This window comes from Prionailurus bengalensis, chromosome C2 (genome assembly GCF_016509475.1).
Source record: "Prionailurus bengalensis isolate Pbe53 chromosome C2, Fcat_Pben_1.1_paternal_pri, whole genome shotgun sequence".
In the NCBI taxonomy this organism is placed as follows: domain Eukaryota; kingdom Metazoa; phylum Chordata; class Mammalia; order Carnivora; family Felidae; genus Prionailurus; species Prionailurus bengalensis.
In genome coordinates, this window is record NC_057350.1 from 86712917 (window position 1) to 86732566 (window position 19650).

A 19650-nucleotide genomic window follows, 5' to 3' on the forward strand; every position below is an offset into this window, starting at 1 on the left:
TAAGCAAATTTGTGACAAAATACTGTATTTCTAAAAATTAAGTGGATTAAAAAATTATGTATTAAAGGCACTGGGCTCAGTTTCTTAGATCCTTTGTTTCCTCTGTGCTAACTCTCCATTTCCCCAGCTACATCAGTAAAAGTTACTGCTGTGCATAAATAGGATTATGAAAACAAAACCCATGAGAAAGGAAAAGTTGACAGCATATAAAAATTCACCTCAGGTCTTCCTCTGCCACCACCACCCCCAAAAACTACCCCCATGGATTTGATGATCACTTGTTATCCCTCGATCAATTACCTACTTATTTACTGATTGTCTGGCCCCAGTCTACCTTCCTAGCTCTTCACTTCTAATTTAATCTCTCTGAAATCAGGATACATCTTAAAATTGATGGCATCTTAAGAGAACAGCAGATAGCCACATGGCAGCCAGGATATAAATGTCACTGAACACCCTCAAACTCGGTTTGCCTGCAATTTTCTGTGGCACTTGACTGCAACCTCTTGGCATTTCATTCAGCAAACCAACAAAAGCAAGGATTAAGGTTTCTTACCAGAAGGTAGTTCTGTTGACACCTTCTGATAAAATCAAGAAAACACCAGCACCAAAACTTACAGAGTGGACGAAAATTCTTGCAAGAAAATCCTGGAGTTAATACAGGAGAGTTCTTTTTAAAGTATGCTTGCAACATCAATGCTCTCTTTGGCACTGAGGAAGATACTGTAAGTAGAAACACAACCACCTGAATGTGAAGATACTTTAACCAATTTAATTTGCTTACTCCTTCCATTTTATGCATTCAAATGTTGAAGAAACCCTTCAGGAGCCCCTGGCCCACTCAGTCTTGAGCATGCAACTCTTTCGGGGTTGTAAGTTTGAGCTCCACGTTAAGTGCAGAGATTACTTAAAAAATAAAATACTGAAAAATAAATAAAGGGGTGCCTGGTGGCTCAGTTAAGTGTCCAACTCTTGATTTCGGCTCAGTTCATGATCTCACGTTTCATGAGTTCAAGCCATGCACGGGGCTCTACACTGACAGCGCAGAGCCTGCTTGGAATTCTCTGCCTCTCCCCCACTCTCTCAAAATAAATAAACCTTAATAAATAATCTTCCAATAAACATCAACATCCACTAAGATTAACTGGCAATATTTCTTAATGCCACTTAGAACTGATACCACTTTAGATACAATGAAATTGTACATATCTCCCACGAACTTACCAAATCTGTGTACAGAAAAGTAACCTATTCCTTGGACTCTAAACCCCAATTTCAACTGTACAGGTCATCTCTGCTGCTAGCTCACTCTCCTACCTCAAACCAACATGTCAACAATCAGAATCATCTCTTGTCCTGCTCTGCACTCTACATGTTATGATCCGTTTTACAAGGGTAAAAATAAGGCAACTGAATATAGCACACAGTATTTCTCAACCAGGGTATTAAGAGAATACATACAATCCATTCACTAAGCATTACCATGTGTGATGAACTTCTCTCCCATGCATCTAGAATGGTACAAGCTATGCACTAACCTCGGAAAAATTAAAGAAAATAGTGCTTCTATATAATTCAGATGAGAAACTCTATCAGATTATAACTGACTTAGATAATAGGTTCCCAAATACAGGTCATCACCTAAGTAATTTTTTATGTCTCAATTTGTAAGCTGAAGGAATCAAAGCTTCTTAAATCAAGGTATTCCCACGCACTCAAAGGTGTGCCAGAAGTACTTAAAACTACTCCTCTCCCTAAAAAAATACCATCTAAAAACCTTCCTCCCAGTGCTTTTATGTCAAGTAATATAATAGTTCACATTTAAACATTTTATGTTTCTGGACTATATATTCAGGTAACAGATATAAAAAGACCTCATTAAGGAAGGGGGAAAACATTCTTGCTAAAAAGACTAGAGTGCAATGGTTTCACTGTTTTGGGTTTGTTTTTTTAAGATTTTTTTATTTCTAAGTAATCTCTACACCCAACATGGGACTTGAACTCACGACCCTGAGACCAAGAGTCCTATGCTCTTCCGACTGAGCCAGCCAGGTGCCCCCAGTGCTTTAGCTGTTAAAGACTGGGTCGCAGATACACTACTTACTATGTGATTGGTAAAACAAGAGGGCCCAGGGCAGTAAGGTAAGGGTAAGACTCCTAGGTGGCTGCATTTTTGCCAAAAACATGTCACACATCCTCCTTCAAGGACTCGTTACGGTCTTCCCAGAGCACTCCAGAAGACTTTCTGCAGCAATTCTCAGGATGTTCTATCAACCCTGAATGAGACCCAGCTCTCCTGGATGCTGGACATCCTCCTCATAATTCCCACACATGCAAAAACAAAACAAAAAACCTTTAAAACAACAGATGATTTTTTAATACATGGTACTAACACATTTGCCTATGAATATTCAAACATAAGTCTTATAATTAAGATAAAATAAATGAAAACACCACAAAAGAATTTAGGAAATTATATGTATAAACCTGACACAGGCTGTGTTTAGCCAGGACTAGAAACTCTGGTTTCTGTCGAGGAAAAAAATAGTTCAGTATGTAAAACATAAAACTTCTCTACAACCCAGAGATACCAAAAAGTCAACAAGAATTAAATGAGAAGGGGACACTCTTAACAATAAATGAATCCTAACAGATCTCAAAAAGTGACAAAAGGCACAACAGGAATATGGGCAAACATCGAACAATTTACAGAAAAGCAGATCCAAATGGCCAACAAAACATTAAAATTCTCACATAGAAATCTGCAAATCAAAGTTCCAATATGATAATCCTTTAGGTCCAACAGAGACTGGCCAAAATTAAAGATTATAGAACCAATTTTCTGGCAAGGATGTAATGAAAAGCATTTACATTTACTGACAGAGGAAATACAAAGGGTCAAGCCCTGTGGCAAGTAATGTTAACATTTATTAAAGTTAAAAAAGCTCTCTTCCACCAAGCTATCCCATTCTTTGAAACTTATCCAATGGAAACATGTGGAGTAGCAAAAATGTGAGAACAAAGTGAGTGTCTATTAACTGGGGAATGGCTGGATTTCATAATTCTTGCCATGGAACATTATATGACCATTTAAAAATAAATTACACTCCAAGTGAAAACAGCCAAAATAGATCATACTTACATAGAGCAATACTAAAAACAAAACAAAACAAAACAAAACAAAAAAAACAAACCTACATTCGTGTATGGATATTTATCTATGCACCATTATAGGAGTAGAGAAAAATCTAGTACGATACGCTCCGGTTATGCTACCTAAAATGGAGTGTGAATGAGAGGAGATTAAGTGGCAAATGGAAGCAAGGAAAAAAACTTAAAGCAAGTTCATGAATACTTAATGCATGGGTGTATAATTATACATATGTATATGTATACATATGTATAAATATTCTTTAAAGAGTTGAAACATATCTTAAAACACTTGTCAACCAGCACTTTTTCCATACAGCACATTTATACACCTTTTTAATTTTTCCATCTCTAGAGATCTCAATTCTGCATTCTAATTAACAAACTAGTTTGATGCTTACAACACCTAAAAGATCTGAATTGTAATTTGATTCCAGTATCAGGCATAACCATTCAAGACTGATACTGCAATCAAATTTAACTTCAAACAGTATTTTTTTGAAGGGGCATCGGGGTGACTCATTTGGTTAAGTGCCCGACTTCAGCTCAGGTCATAACCTCACAGTTCGAGGGTTCAAGCCCCACATCAGGGTCTGTGCTGACAGCTGAGAGCCTGGAGCCTGCTTCAGATTCTGTGTCTCCCTCTCTCTCTGCCCCTCCCCGGCTCTCACTCTCACTCTCTCAAAATTAAACATAAAAAAAATGTTTTTTTTTTTTAAACCTACATAACTAAATCTAGAAATGGACATCATTTCAAATCAATGGATACATGTTCTACAGATAAAAGTCTGCAAATTTACTAAATACGTTATACATTAAATTATTGGATAATGGGGTAAATTTTACCATGGAAAAAATTATTTCAGGTAAACCTCCAGCATTCCTTAGTATTGAGCACTTAAGAGTTCTGAATAAAAAAAAAAAAAAAAAAAAAAAATGACAATGAGGCACCTGGGTGGCTCAATGACTTTGGCTCAGGTTGCGATCTCGTGGTTTCTGAGTTCGAGCCCCGTGTTGGGTTCTGTGCTGACAGCTTGGAGCCTGGAGCCTGCTTTGGATTCTGTGTCTCCCTCTCTATCTGCCCATCCTCTATTCATGCTCTGACTCCCTCTCTCAAAAATAAACATTAAAAAAAAAAAAAACTAAAAAAAATAAATCTTAAAAAAAATAAAAATTTTAAAAAATGACAATATGAGAATTTCCTAAGGATGCATAAATACCTACTAATGCTTACATACCACAATGTTCTTGGATTGTTAATTTCACAAATTTATAATACCCAACAGTTCTCCTTGAAAATGGAATTACTTGAGGCACCTGCGTGGCTCAGTTAAGCATCCGACTTCGGCTCAGGTCGCGATCTCATGATTTGTGAGTTCGAGTCCAGCACCGGGCTCTGTGCTGACAGCTCAGAGCCTGCAGCCTGCATTGGATTCTGTGTCTCCTCTCTCTGCCCCTCCCCAACTTGGGCTCTGTCTCTCTAGGTCTCTCAAAAAATAAATAAATGAAAAAAAAATAAAAAAAGAAAAGAAAATGGAATCACTTACTGGTTCCACATGGCCACCCAAAACTATTGTGACCTTTCCAGTTGCAAAGAGTTGAAGTTCCCTATAGTTCTATGTATCCATAAAATTCAGTGATAACATCAGAACTCAACAAGGATCAATACGTAAGCCTTAAAAAAGTTTAATATTCGGGGCGCCTGGATGGCTCAGTTGGTTGAGCGTCCGACTTCGGCCCGGGTCACGATCTCGCAGTCCGTGAGTTCGAGCCCCGCATCGGGCTCTGGGCTGATGGCTCAGAGCCTGGAGCCTGCTTCCGATTCTGTCTCCCTCTCTCTCTGCCCCTCCCCCGTTCATGCTCTGTCTCTGTCTCAAAAATAAATAAACGTTAAAAAAAAAAAAGTTTTAATAGTCAAGTAATCTCTACACCCAACATGGGGCTTTAACTCAAGACCCTGATATCAAGAATTGCATGCTCTTCAAAGCTAACCAGATGCCTCCCCCCCAAAAAATTTTAAGTTGAAGAATCAAAATCAGAAATGATGAAGTCAATTTTGTGTATATGCTATTATATTGCCTAAGTTTAAAAACAAATCAAAGAATGTCTTGAAGCCAAGAATGACTGAATCACTTGTTCATTCAACAAACACATAAGGAAGGTCTACTATGTACTAAATACACATTCTCAAGTCACTGGAAAATTTAAGACTTGAAAATATCCTACCACCTGAAAAACTATAAAAGCAAAAGGTTACAAAACGGGAAAGAAAGAAGAAAAGTTTTACTATTATTAATTAGCTAATGTTAAGAAAGGTGGAGATACAGAAGCCTGAGAGAAATTCTTGACCCTGAAGAGATCACAAGGAATGCATGTGCTTCTGCCAACAATAACTACAAACTTCATAAATTATTACTGGGGGAGACTGCTACTCATTCTCCCAAAAAGGCTAAGCAAAAAATGCTGGGGCTTAAAGGAGACAAGTTAAAACAACTGATAATTAACTGAGATTTAATGTTGGCCAAATTTTGCCACAGCTTTCAGCATCTTTTAATATAAGGACAAATAAAATAATTCTACATTTAAAAAAATTTTGTTAATGTTTATTTATTTTTGAGACAGAGAGAGAGAGAGTGCAAGCAGGGGAGGGACAGAGAAGGAGGGAGACAAAGCATCTGAAGCAGGCTCCAGGTTCTGAGCTATCAGCACAGAACCAGAGGTGGGGCTTGAACCCACGAACCATGAGTTCATGACCTGAGCGGAAGCTGGAGGCTTAACCTACTGAGCCACCCAGGCGCCCCAAAGAATTGTACATTTAAATATACACATTCAGACCCCTAAGAATTGTACATTTAAATATACACATTCAGATCAACAAAGCAACCCTTTGTGTTGCTTCATTTTGTTTTGCTCAAGGTATTTAAGACTTGGTACTAGGAAATTTAACAGGGCTATCAAAAATCTATTATTGCCTAAACATCCACCAAAGAATGTTCTAAAGCCTTTTAATATTCAACACTATGTGGCCAGATTACCCAGAGGTGCCACGTCGTAAGAAAATTTGAATGTGAATAAGAAAATGTGAATAGTAAGTTTCATGCAGTTGGCCCTTGAACAACCAAGAGATAGGGGTACCCACCATGTGTATTATCTGATTCCCCCAAACTTAATACTAATAGACTACTATTGACCAAAAGCCTTACCAATTAGTCTATTAATACGTTTTATGTTATATATACTCTTGTTACAGTAAAGCTAGAGAAAAATGTTAAGAAAATCACAACAAAAATATTTACATATGTAAGTGGACACACACAGTTCAAACCCATGTTGTTAAAAGGTCAACTTTATATGCATATAGGAAGCATTTCAAATATTTCCCAAGATACTTCATACAAGGAATAATGTAAAGCCAGGAGAGGAAAGTATATTTAAATCATAACTGTCTAGCATAAATTATAATCTGAGGCAAATATCTAAAGATTCTAGTAACCATACTAAAGTTAAAAAAAAAAAAACCAGGCAAAATTAACTTCAAATTTACCCCAATATATCCAAAATACTATTTTTACATGTAATCAAGATTCTAAAATTGTGATGTCCTACCTTCTTTTTTTCATACTCTTTGAAATTCAATATAGATTTTACAATTAAAGCACATCTCAATTCGCACTAACATACTTCAGCCCTGTGGCTTATGGCTATCATATTGAAAAGAAATTTTTGTAATGTGAAGGCGCAGATCGAATCATTTCTCCAGGAATCCTCTCAATTAGTTCCGGACTCCAACTGTATTAATATGTATTAATAGCTTGTTAGTAACTGTATCTAATTAATGATAGTTTCTTAAGCTATATATTTGTACTTTTAAAAAAATCACACTTTGAGGCAGAAAAGAAAGAAAGGCCCTGGCAGGCCAACAGGCTCAAAGATGATGAAGAGGAAGAAAATGAAGATGAAGAGGAAAAAAAAAGAATAACTGGCTATCCTGTAATGATGTGTGTAGAGTGGGTGTGTACTCAGCCGACTGTTCTAAGAATGTGAACTCAAGTGCAGCTCAATAAAAGCTGTACAGATTGTTATACAGCTGATAACATTCTTTGTAGAGAAAATATTTTTTAAAATGCAGGTTGTAGGGGCGCCTGGGTGGTTCAGTCGGTTAAGCGGCCGACTGAGCGGCCGGCTCAGGTCATGATCTCGCGGTCCGTGAGTTCGAGCCCCACGTCGGGCTCTGTGCTGATGGCTCAGAGCCTGGAACCTGTTTCGGATTCTGTGTCTCCCTCTCTCTCACCCTCCCCCATTCATGCTCCATCTCTCTCTTTTAACGTTAAATAAACGTTAAAAAAAAAAAATTTTTAAATGCAGGTTGTAGCTTTTTGAAGGGCTACTACAGTTAGATTTTTAAAGCTCCTGATGGTGAATGTTTCTAATTTATTAACTTGTGTACTGTAGCACAGCAAACTTGTAGAAATTAGCATCCATAGTAAATTCTGGGGGTTTTTTTAATGTTACATTTTGGGTTTTTTTAATGTGTGATAAAATTATGTGTATTTTTAAAAATCACACTTTAATGAAGTCTGAAAGACCAGTGGGAACCATGAATCAGTCTATTAATTTTATGGACCTGGATTCACTTGGTCTCATTTCCTCAGGTGTTGATAACATTATCTCCCCTTCACTGTGATTGAGAAGACTAAATGAAATAAGTTCATGAAAAGTACCTGTGCAGTCTGATGGACAGCCTGAGTGCCAATAAACAGTAGCTTTGTTAGGAGCTAAATGAGACCTAAATGAACCTAGCAGAGACCACTTGATAAACTGTTAAATCTAACTGCCTAATACTGCAGATGAAAGAAAGAAAAAAGGTCTTAACAACCACCTAGTACAAGAAGTGGAGTCACTCATGGAACAAATATTGCTCTTCTATTTAAAAAAAGAGGGCAGCTCCTGGGTGGCTCAGTAGGTTAAGCATCCAACTCTTGATTTAGGCTCAGGTCATAAGCTCACGGTTGGTGAAGAGATCTAGCCCCACACTGAGCTCTGCACTGGCAGTGTGGAGGCTGCTTGAGGTTCTTTCTACCCCCCCCCTCCTTCCCCCACTGGAGTTCTTTCTCTCAAAATAAACATACATTTAAAAAATGGGGGGGGGGGGCACACCTGGGTGGTCTCTGACTTCAGCCCAGGTCACTATCTCAAGGTTTTTGAGTTCAAGCTCATCAGGATCCACACTGACAGTGTGGAGCCTACTTGGGATTCTCTCTCAACCCCCCTGCCCCTCCCTCACTCCTGCGCTAGGCTAGCACACTCTGAGATCTCAAGATAAACTTAAAAAAAAAAAAAAAAAAAAAGCTAGTTTGGGACACCTGGCTGGCTCCATCAGAAGAGCATGGTGATCTCAGGGTCAGGAGTTTGAGCCCAACAATAGGTGTAAAGATTGCTTAAAAAAAAAGTAGTAAATTTTTTTTAAAATGAGCCACATGGGTGTGGCTCAGTTGGTTGAATATCTGACTCTTGATTTGGGCTCAGATCTTATGTCCTGGGGTAGTGCGATCAAACTCCACGTGGGGCTCCAAGCTGAGCATGGAGCCTGCCCTGCTTGGGGTGTTCTCTCTCCCTTTCTGCCCCCTCCCCCCCACCCATGCACACACACTCTAAAATAAAAAACGTAAAAATTTTAAAAAGCTAGTTTGCTACATCCTTAACACTGTGGTAAAACCTCACTTCTCGAATTATCAAGTGTCTGCCTTGTCTAATTAAAATACATTATAAGCTCACTACCCTGAGATTTCCTTTGAAGATCCTCTAATATCACACTAAACTAGGCACCGGAAGTGAGAAGCCCTAGATTTAAATCTCTTTTCGGCTACAGTGTAGTCTTGGACAAAGTTATGGGTTATTGTCAGTTTCCTAATATATAAAATGGGAATAAAAACACATGCCTCATGGAGACTATGAGACAAAAAAAAAAAAATCAGAAAATACATATAAGCTTCATAGACTATCCAGCAAATAACAGGCACTTGTAGTAAACTATTATTTAAAATAACCCACACAAGAATCTGATGTTACAGAAAATGTACAGGTGCATGAAAAATGGAAAAGAATATGTTTTCTCTTAATACATAAAGCCAAGGCCTTGATGATTTATCTCTAGGTAGATAAAATTTTTTCAGTTTTTGCTTTTCTGTTTTCAGGTTTTTTATACTTACATGCTACTTTTTTTATGTTTATTTTTGAGAGAGAGAAAGAGAGAGGGAGGGAGAGACACACAGGAAGAGAGAGAAAGGGAAAGAATCCCAAGCCGACTCTGCGCTGTCCAAGCAGAGCTCCACTCAGGGCTCAAACTCACAACAGGGAGATCATGACCTGAGCTGAAATCAAGAGTCAGCCACTTAACCAGCTGAGCCACCAAGGCACCCCTACATACTGCTTTTATCAAAACTTTACAGACAGCATTTAAGTTTAATTTTTAAAAATTAAGTGGCCTTTCCAGTTAAATCTTAGTTCTTTTACATTTTAATAAAAAGACATTTTTTTTTTAACGTTTATCTATGAGACAGGGAGAGACAGAGCATGAATGGGGGAGGGTCAGAGAGAGAGGGAGACACAGAATCTGAAACAGGCTCCAGGCTCTGAGCTGTCAGCACAGAGCCCGATGTGGGGCTCGAACCCACAGACCATAAGATCATGACCTGAGCCGAAGTCGGGACACTTATGAGCCACCCAAGCGCCCCTAAAAAGACATTTTAAAACATTGAAAACAACTAGGACAATCTTTGGAATTTCCACATCTGTGTAGATACCCCATTTGTACATGTATTAAATTTAATAATAAAAAAAGGTACAACTAAAAATCTTTAAAATATCTGGAAATGTAGGGTTTTAATTTAACACAATTTCCCTCACCAGGAAGCCTGAGTGGCTCAGTGGGTTAGCATGTGACCCTTGATCGATTTCAACTCAAGTCATGATCTCAGTTTGTGAGACTGAGCCCCAAACTGGGCTCTGTGCTGTCAGCACAGAGCTTGCTTGGGATGCGCTCTCTCCCCCTCTCCCTCAAATATAAATGAACTTCAAAAAAAAAAAAAAAAAAAAAGAAAAAAAAAAGTAGCCACCATCTTTTCCCAAATTATTAATCTGCACAAAGAAATCAATATGCTAAACTAACTTTGAAAGATCAGTACACTCCCAGAAAACTCCTTTACTAAAGTTCTATAGGTTTTACAACATTTATTAATGTTAATAAACCTATTGCCTAATTTACTCTCTCAAACTTCATTTTAATATTAAGGTAAAGTAATGGGAAATTTTGGAAACACTGCATTCCTTTGAAATTTGTAGTCAAGGAATCCCTGGGTGGCTCAGTCCGTTGAGCGACTGACTCTTGGTTTTGGCTCAGGTCGTATCTCGAGGTTCAGGAGTTCAGGCCCTGCATCAGGCTCAGTGCTGACAGTGGGAAGCCTGCTTGGGATTCTCTCTCTCCCTCTCTTCTGCCCCTCCCCACCACTCTCAAAATAAATAAACTTACAATTAAAAAACAAAATGAAATTTGGAGTCAATTAGTAAAAGCAGAAATCGTAGAGCTCTGAAAGTAATTCTTTTACAAAGAAGGCCTGAAATTTCATTCAGCCATCTTAGAGATTACATATTTGCTTGGAACACCATGGAAACTTTCCTTTACATCAGCTAGGAATTGAGGGGTTACTTTCAACTTCCATTTAAATGATATTCTGCCCATGGCTATGCAAGTTGCAATGCAATTACAAAGCCCATTTATATAATAAATCAGTTAAAAAGCATTTTAATGACTCCAAATGGGCATAAGGTTTTTTTTTTTTTTTGGATGGTAATGGAAATGTTCTAAAGTAAGGTTGTGATAAGGTTTACACAACTCTATAAATACGCTAACAATCATAAAATGTAAATTCTATCTTAAATATTTTTTTAGAAAAGCTCCTTAAATGGCCAGTAGTATAAACCCTAAGATGTCTCACTCTAGGTAGAAAAGGCTATAAACACAAATTTTTATATAAAATTATATCCCCTATCAGGTACTTAATTAACATATCTTCCATTAATGTATCAAGATTTGTATCTCTTTAACAACTATAGATCCACTTGTTTAAAAAAAAAAAGGCAAGATGCAAAACATATTATGTGTTTTGTTTTTTGGGGTTTTTACCGAAGAAAAAAACGATCCTAATTTTAGGTCACATCTTCAGCTTTTCATTGATTCCAATTAACTTGTAAAATGCAGTTTCAGTTCCACCAGAAAATTTTTAATAAAGGTCTACAGAACACTGCCCCAAGGAATGGTGACACTGGCTACTAAACCCAGGACTCTGAAATTCTTCTACTGAGATTTACAACATTTACAGCTGTGTGTGTATATGGGGGCAAGGGAAAAAAAAGAGGAAAATCAGAATCACCTGCACATTGAAAAAGAAAAAAAAAAAACAACACTATGAAACAATAAACTAAAATGTTAACAGTTGTTATCCCAAGGCAACTTTTGTTTTCAAAATGCCCTCACTGACCACTATTATTGTTTAAATTAACAAATTTTACTTAAAATTAAACTGCTGCTATGCTAAATATAAGAAACCAGACTCAAAATACTAATCAGCATAGTGTATGAATCTATTTATAGGACATTCTGGAAAAGGCAAAACTATGAGGACAGGAAAACCCCCTTGGATCTGAGGGTGAGAAGACAGGATGATTACAAAGAGGCATAAGGAAGACTGGGGGGCACAGTGGAACTCTTCTTTCTCTTCAATGTTGATGGTGGTTACACAACATTTTACCAAAGCTCATGTAATTGTGTACCAGAATAGGTGAATTTTACCACATGCAAATTAACCTAAAAACTCATATACTTAAAAATACTAAATTGCTTGTGCCATAAATCAATTTTTCCCCAAGTAGGCAATTCTGTGGATTAAAAAAATTGGGAATCTGAACTACTTCAGACCCTTCATTTTACACAAAAGAAAACGGACTCAAGATTTATTCAAGAGTCCAATGGCAGATAATGGTAAACTGAAGTAGAGACCTAGAATTCCCATCTATTTAACTTCAAATCCAGGGCTCCTTCCACTTCACCATTCCCACTCTTTTCAGAGTTCTAAAGATCTCAGCTTCCACAAAGTACAAGTGGATTATGACAGGACATAAAATTCTGTACGTTCAAGTGCAATTATTTTGGTACAATGTGGCTAGGATCTTTCCCAACCTCTGCAAAAGAACCACCTTTATTTATGAAATAAAAATAAGTAATGGACTCAAAGTCTAAGTAGAATCAAGTAGATTTGTAGAGTATGAGTAAGAATCCACAATACTATAGAGTTCCAAAATGGGAATATTGTGAATTTAATTTTTAAAAAACTATGAAAAACTCAAGACTGTAAAAAACAATCTTTAAAGTTTTAGTAAACTGATGACCTTACATAATGAATCTTACAAAATAAAAATAAGAAATGAAAAACAGCTTATTTAGCAACCAACACAATACTTTGGCTAAACAAGAAATGTTCTACCATCTACATGCTGCGAAATGATTTAAGACAAAAAATCTTTTTTCTATTTTTCAATTTGCCAAGAGGAAAGAAAAGTATACCTCCATTACACAATTGTATCACCAAAGAGTAGGAATCTGAAACTTTTCCGGGGGGGGGGGGGGGCGGCAAAAAACAATGAACCTTACCTACCCTTAACAGAAGTATGGCAAGCCCATTCTTTGTGCACTGTGTCACAACTGTATTGTATCTAGGGTCTGAGAAGGCAACCACTAGATTTCAATAACAGAAGTCAATGAAATATCTACTCAAATTTCACTTGGGTCTTGTCTGACACCAAGTTTTAAATCTTAACTGCTAATACATCTAGTCAAGCAAAAAGACTCCTTTCCACCAGGCAGTTTTCACTTCATGTTGACCACCTAAGGCTACTTAAACTTGTAAAAAGCTTAGGGAGATCCTTTAGACGCCAACTGCGATTCCCCACCATGCTATTACCACGTGACAGTTAAACCAAATCCACACAGCTTATCAGTAAACTACAAAAGGAAAACAACGCTGAAATAGGAAATTACGACCATCAAGTAAAACATAATCCTGTGGGATGAAAGGTACGCCGAAATGAAACCCTGGGAGAATGCATTCTGCGTACGCACAATACTCCTGTTTTAGGAGAAGGCCCTTCATAAAAATAGCCAGGACTCTCAAACATTTGAGATCCTGGCTTAGTGAGATTGACTGACAGACAACAGCTGGGGAGATTTTGTATTGATCTCGAAACATTGTGGTGGTATACTTTTGGAGAAAGAATCGGGACAAGGGACCTTTATATTGGCAAAACTAAATTGTAAGGATTTCATTTTCAGTTATGTGACCCCTGCACTGGAAGCCCCCACTAAATTCCTCTACTCTCGAATTCCTCTTCTGTTTTCCAGCCCGATCCCGTAATAATGCATCTCCCAGTGCAAACAAACAAAAAACCTCGTGGGGAAGAAAAAAAATCAACACTTCTTTCCAAAAACACTGGGCAATATAAAGAAACTAGTCACCTCCCCACCCGTCTCCCTTATCGATTTCATTTTTTAAATCTTGCTTTAAAGCCTCTAACTCTAACCTTTTCTTCCGTAATAGAGGGGCTAAGGCGCCGCCCAAATTCCCAGGCCGCAAAAATATTTCAACCCGCCACATTAAAAGGTTTTCCTGTTTTCCCTTCGATCCTAACCCTCAATTCGGTACCCGCTTCCCAATCAGACACTAAAGTTTATTAGCCCAAAACCCTAAAACAAAGGTGAATTCTTAAGATTCCGCGACGCACCCCCCCTCAAAGGGGTGGGGAGGGGTCGGAGCAGCGGGCCGACGCGCTCCCGCTCGGCTCAGTCCGAGGGGCGGGGGAGCTGCTGTGACCACACAATCCCACCACCTCCTTTCACGACTCCCCAACCTCCCGGCGCTCAGGCCTACTCCCGGGAAGCTCCCCGCCGCCGAGCAGCGACTGGGCTTCTCTTCACCGGCCCGCCAAGGACTGCACTAGCATCCAAGAAGAAGGTCCATAAGTAGAAAAACACAAGAGGTGTCCGACGTGTTGTTTCAAAACATAACGGAGCCCGGGCCCCCGAGACCGTTAAACCGCGGGTGGAGGGGGGAGAAGCGAGGAAACCAGGAGCCTCGGGCTTCGGCCTGGCCGTCCTTTTCGACCCCAAAGCTCACTCTCCAGGACCACCAGCATTCTCCCAAACCTGACTTAACCCCCACAACACCCGACAAAGCGGCAAAAGGGTCGGTACCTTGTAGAAAGCCCCGTTGGAGCCACGAACCTCCACCGTCAGCTCCGCCATGTTGGAACCGCAAAGGCCGCTGGGAAGAGATTCTAGAAACTTTCCAACCAGAGGGGAGGAGGGGGGAGGGGCGTAAAGGAGGCGGGGGGAGGGGCGGGGAAAACACGGCGGGGACTGGGATCCCCCGCCCCACACCCCTGGGGTCTCACAGCAACGACCCCGACTCTCCCAGTGAGATCCCTCGCTTTCTTACATCACTCGTCCTGGGCTCCGCCCGCCGCCGCCCACGCCCCCGTTCGCCTCCCGACACAATCGCCCGACCTTTGCTGACCCGCCCCTATGTCCCCGCCCTCCAGTGCCCGCGGCTTGCCCGCTCCGGCCAGTGGGTGCCTCCAGCTGCCCAGGCGTGAGCTTCCCTGACGCCGCCTGCCCCACGCATCTGCTTTCCTTGGGGCTCGGGCATTCTGCCCTAAACTTCTTGCAAGTGCTGGTAGCCCTGGAGTAGCTTCCTCACCTACGGAAGGGCAACTTTGGGGGCTCCAATTGTCCACTGGCACAACTTTTGGGCTGAGCAGGGAGCATAAAAATGTACCTATGTTCTCCGAATTCTTTCACCTCACTCGTTTTTATTTAAGTCGGATGGCCCTCCCTTGACTCAAATTCCGCAGTTCCACGCCTCCTGACAGTTCGCCTGAATCCTCCCTCCACCTGTTAACGTTTCAAATGCTTAAATGTCAAGCTAAAGCTGTTAGTTTTGGGTCAGAAGTGTGTACAACCTGCAGCAGAGTTTAGGTTAGTACCCATTGTTATAAGTAGGCGGAGAAACTTAGTTCTGAGCGGGAGACCATGTTTTCCCCTTCCGCAAATCCTGCAAACTTCCACGAAAAGGATCAAAGCAGAATCATCTTGTATGGCTTTCTACCAAGCATTATGACGGAGATATTTTGAGTATCTATTTTAACCATACTAAAAAATTTTCCCCTAGCAAGGCCGTTGGAAAAAAATATTAGGACTCTTTTATGTGTGTGTCTTATTAGCATTCTGACAGAAAAAAATCTTTAAAAAGGGTGCTTTGCTGACACTGTATTCTCAAAGAAACGCCCATGGGCCCAGCCTTTCTAGGACAGGGGGTCTTAAATGTACATAACCTTTCATCGGCGCATCTACATCTCCAAATGTTCAGAAGGAAAACAATATATAAGTGTTCATTATTGTTTGCACTGTACAAAATGACCTTTTTACAATGTTAATTATGGTGAGGACACTGTAATTAAACTGAATTCATCAATGGGTAATGGCCACCATTTATTAAGGGCTTCATCTGCCCAACACTTTTTAATATCATCCTATTAAGATCCTTCAAATTCAATGCCCTAGTTTGCTTTTTATTCCAACAGCTTTATTGAGATATAATTCACATACCATACATTTCATCCATTTACAGTGTCCCATTCAATGGATTTTAGTACATTCACAGAGTTGTGCAATTATCACCACAATCCATTTTACAGCATTTTCATCCCTCCAAAAAGAATCTCTGTACCTGTAGGCAATCACTCCCCTATTTCACACAAGTCCCAGACACTATGCAATCGCTAACTTTCTGTCTATAGATTTTCTTAATCTAGACGTTTCGTATAAATGAAATCATATAGTACATGGTCTTTTATGACTGAGTTCTTTCAGTTAGCCTATATAGTGTTTTCAAGTTACATCCATGTTGTAGCATCCATGTATCACTATCCATTCCTTTTTACTGTCAAGTATACCATTGTATGGATATACAACATCATTTTATTAATTCATCCATCCTTTGATAGACGTTTGAGTTGTTTACATTGTTTTGTCTATTAGGAAAAAATGTTGCAATGAAGATTCCTGTACAAGTTATTGTATAGATGTATGTATTCATTAATATATGTAGAATTGAAATTGCTGATCATATTGATACCAGCAGGCCAGGTTGAAGGACCCCGAGGGGGTCCCACAGGACCAGCCAAAAGGGTCCTTGACTTGACATAGGATGGAAATCAAATGTAAGCCAGCAGGACGTGAGAGCAGTTTACTGAAGATATAGAGAGAGCAATTGACAGAGTGAGTATCCAGGAAACTCAGAAAGGAAAGGAGGGAGTCCCATCTTTGTTTGGGGAGAGAGTGCTGGAGGGGTTATTGAGAATGGAGTTCTGATCTACATGTCCTGTTGAGAATGGAGTTCTGATCTACATATCCTCTCAGAGTAAGCAGGTGTCATTCCTTGGAGCCAGGGGGTCTTGGTGTTGAGATGTCTAGCTCTAGGAGTCTGGAATGTGCATTATGGTAGCTTCTTCTGGTCATTCTCACCTGGTCTTTAGATGTAATTTACTCTGGAGAACTATGCACTGTTTTCTTCTACTTCTCAGTGTGAATGACTTTGGGTAGGGCTGCAAAAATTCCATTTGGAGACAAACTAAAGCATTCCATATTATCTGAACTTTGAAGAATAAAAGTTGGTCCTCTTCAGGACTTGCATGCTAAAAACATGTGAGTTTGCCCCCACCCCCGACCCGTTGCCGCTAACACTTTACTACTCCTGCTAGGTAGACCTATGATTTCCATTAAGCAATTGAGATTCACAGCAAAGACATTTATCTAAGATCACACAAGTTCTAAGTAGCAGACTAGGATTGAAGTCCTCCCTTTTCCATTTCCAAATCCCCATCAGTGACCCTGTTTGTTATATTCATAATGAAATATTACACAAAGTTTAGAATTTTGAATAGATCTATTTTCATCATCTTAGACGTTTGTCATGAAAAGGAAAGGATGTCAATTATATCTCAATAAAACTGGAAAAAAGTAAAAGTAAAAAAAAATCATTAAAGGAAAAGAAAGGCAACATGCATAATCACATTTAAAATATTGTGTGTGTTTATTATTAGTGTATATTTCCACAGGGGAAACTTATGATAGCCATAAATTTTATAATTATTGTATTTTTTGCATATCTGGATCTTTTGGAATGAGCAAATCACTTGATTCTCACAAAAATATTTCCATTTTTCAAGCATTATACCATGGACTCCTCTGTGGCCATTAGAGATGAAGTTTTAGAGTAATATTAATATGAGAAAATTTTTATAATACACTAATAAAAAGAAGATTGATGGGGCGCCTGGGTGGCGCAGTCGGTTAAGCGTCCGACTTCAGCCAGGTCACGATCTCGCGGTCCGTGAGTTCAAGCCCCGCGTCGGGCTCTGGGCGGATGGCTCGGAGCCTGGAGCCTGTTTCTGATTCTGTGTCTCCCTCTCTCTCTGCCCCTCCCCCGTTCATGCTCTGTCTCTCTCTGTCCCAAAAATAAATAAACGTTGAAAAAAAAATAATAAAAAATAAATAGCTTTATTATTTTTTAAATGTTTATTTACTTATTTTTGAGAAAGAGAGAGAGAGAGCTGGGGAGGGATGGAGAGAGAGAATCCCCAGCAGGCTCCATCCTGTCAGCTCAGAACCTGACTAGGGCTTGACCTCACAAACCATGAGATCATGACCTGAGCCAAAATCAAGAGTTAGATGCTCTGGAAATGCATGCTGGTGCATCCACTCTGGAAAACAGTATGGAGCTTCCTCAAAGAACTAAAAATAGAACTACCCTATGACTCAGCAATTGCACTACTAGGCATTTATCCAAGGGATACAGGTGTGCTGTTTCAATGGGACACATGCACCCCCATGTTTATAGCAGCACTATCAACAATAGCCGAAGTATGGAAGGAGCCCAAATGTCCACTGAAGGATGAATGGATAAAGAAGATGTGGTATATATATATACAATGAAGTATTACTCGGCAATCAAAAAGAATGAAATCTTGTCATTTGCAACTATGTGGATGGAACTGGAGGGTATTATGCTAAGTGAAATTAGTCAGTGAAAGACAAAAATCATATGACTTCACTCATATGAGGACTTTAAGAGACAAAACAGATGAACATAAGGGAAGGGAAACAAAAATAATATAAAAACAGGGAGGGGGACAAAACATAAGAGACTCGTAAATACAGAGAATAAACTGAGGGTTACTGGAGGGGTTGTGGGAGGGGGGATTGGCTAAATGAGTAAGGGGCACTAAGGAATCTATTCCTGAAATCATTGTCACACTATATGCTAACTAATTTGGATGTAAGTTTAAAAAATTAAAAAATTTAAAAAAAAAAGAGTTGGATGCTCAACCAACTGGGCCACCCAGGAGCCCCCCAAAATAAATAAACTTAAAAAAAAAAGACTGTGTGAAATAACTTTTAATATTTCAACCAATAGTTTCCAAGATAAATTGTGCCCTATATCATAAATAGCTAATGAAAGACTCAGGGGTCATAGTTTAAAATATTTTAGCTTTTGCTCCACAGGCATTTTTAATTTTTTAATCACAATATATGTTATCAGTCATTGAGTATAAGGACTAATATTAAAGAAAACTACATTAAACCTAACTATCGAGTTCAATTGTCTTCATATTATAATGTCTCAATTTATTTATTATGATATTGGCAACTAGAGTGAAAGAAGAAAGGCACCATATAAGTTTTATTTTGCAGGTCAGAAACTGAATCTCATTCCTCTCCACGGCCCTAACCTAATGTAAAGTTGAATTTAAAGCAAAAAAGACTAGATTACAAATAATAAAATCAAGAGCATAGGCTCTGAATGTGGATTGCCCTTCTGAAGTTCAGCTCTTTTTTTTTTTTTTTTTTTTAATGTTTATTTAGTTTTGACAGAGACAGAGAGACACAGCTTGAGCTGGGGAGGGGCAGAGAGAGAGAAACAGAATCTAAAAGCAGGCTCCAGGCTCTGAGCTGGCACAGAGCCCTACGCAGGGCTCAAACTCACAAATCATGAGATAAGCTGAGCTGAAGTCAGATGCTTAACCAACTGGGCCACCCAGGTGCCGCAGCTCTGTCATTTTCTAGTTCAAATTATATGTGAGTGAGAAAGAACATTTTATTAATGTTAAGACACAATGATACTAGACTACTAACATTTCTACTCTACTACTTCAAAATAAATTCCAGTTGAAACAAAAACTTAAGGGTAAAAATAACCATGGAATTATGGTAAATAACAGGTAAATATAGTAAATAGTTTAAAAACTATTGTTTGACTGATTCTGCCAAAACAAAATATCCAGAAGCCAATGGGGAAAGACTTGGAAATGTGAATACATGAACATTTAAAA

General features: G+C 39.0%; 1 protein-coding gene across 7 annotated transcripts in view; it reads right to left on the reverse strand.

Moving 5' to 3' along the window:
• Window positions 1–14908, reverse strand: part of FXR1 (FMR1 autosomal homolog 1) — a 70532-nt gene extending 55624 nt beyond the window's left edge. For 2 of the 7 annotated variants that reach the window (XM_043594829.1, XM_043594823.1), the window contains exon 1: window positions 14453–14702. In XM_043594829.1, the coding sequence (XP_043450764.1) occupies window positions 14453–14503 (51 nt within the window). In that variant the 5' untranslated portion in view covers window positions 14504–14702. Of the gene's footprint in view, window positions 1–14452 lie in introns of all 7 variants that reach the window. The other 5 variants (XM_043594831.1, XM_043594827.1, XM_043594828.1 and 2 more) reach the window with 4 other exon arrangements.
• Between the last annotated feature and the right edge of the window lie 4742 nt (window positions 14909–19650).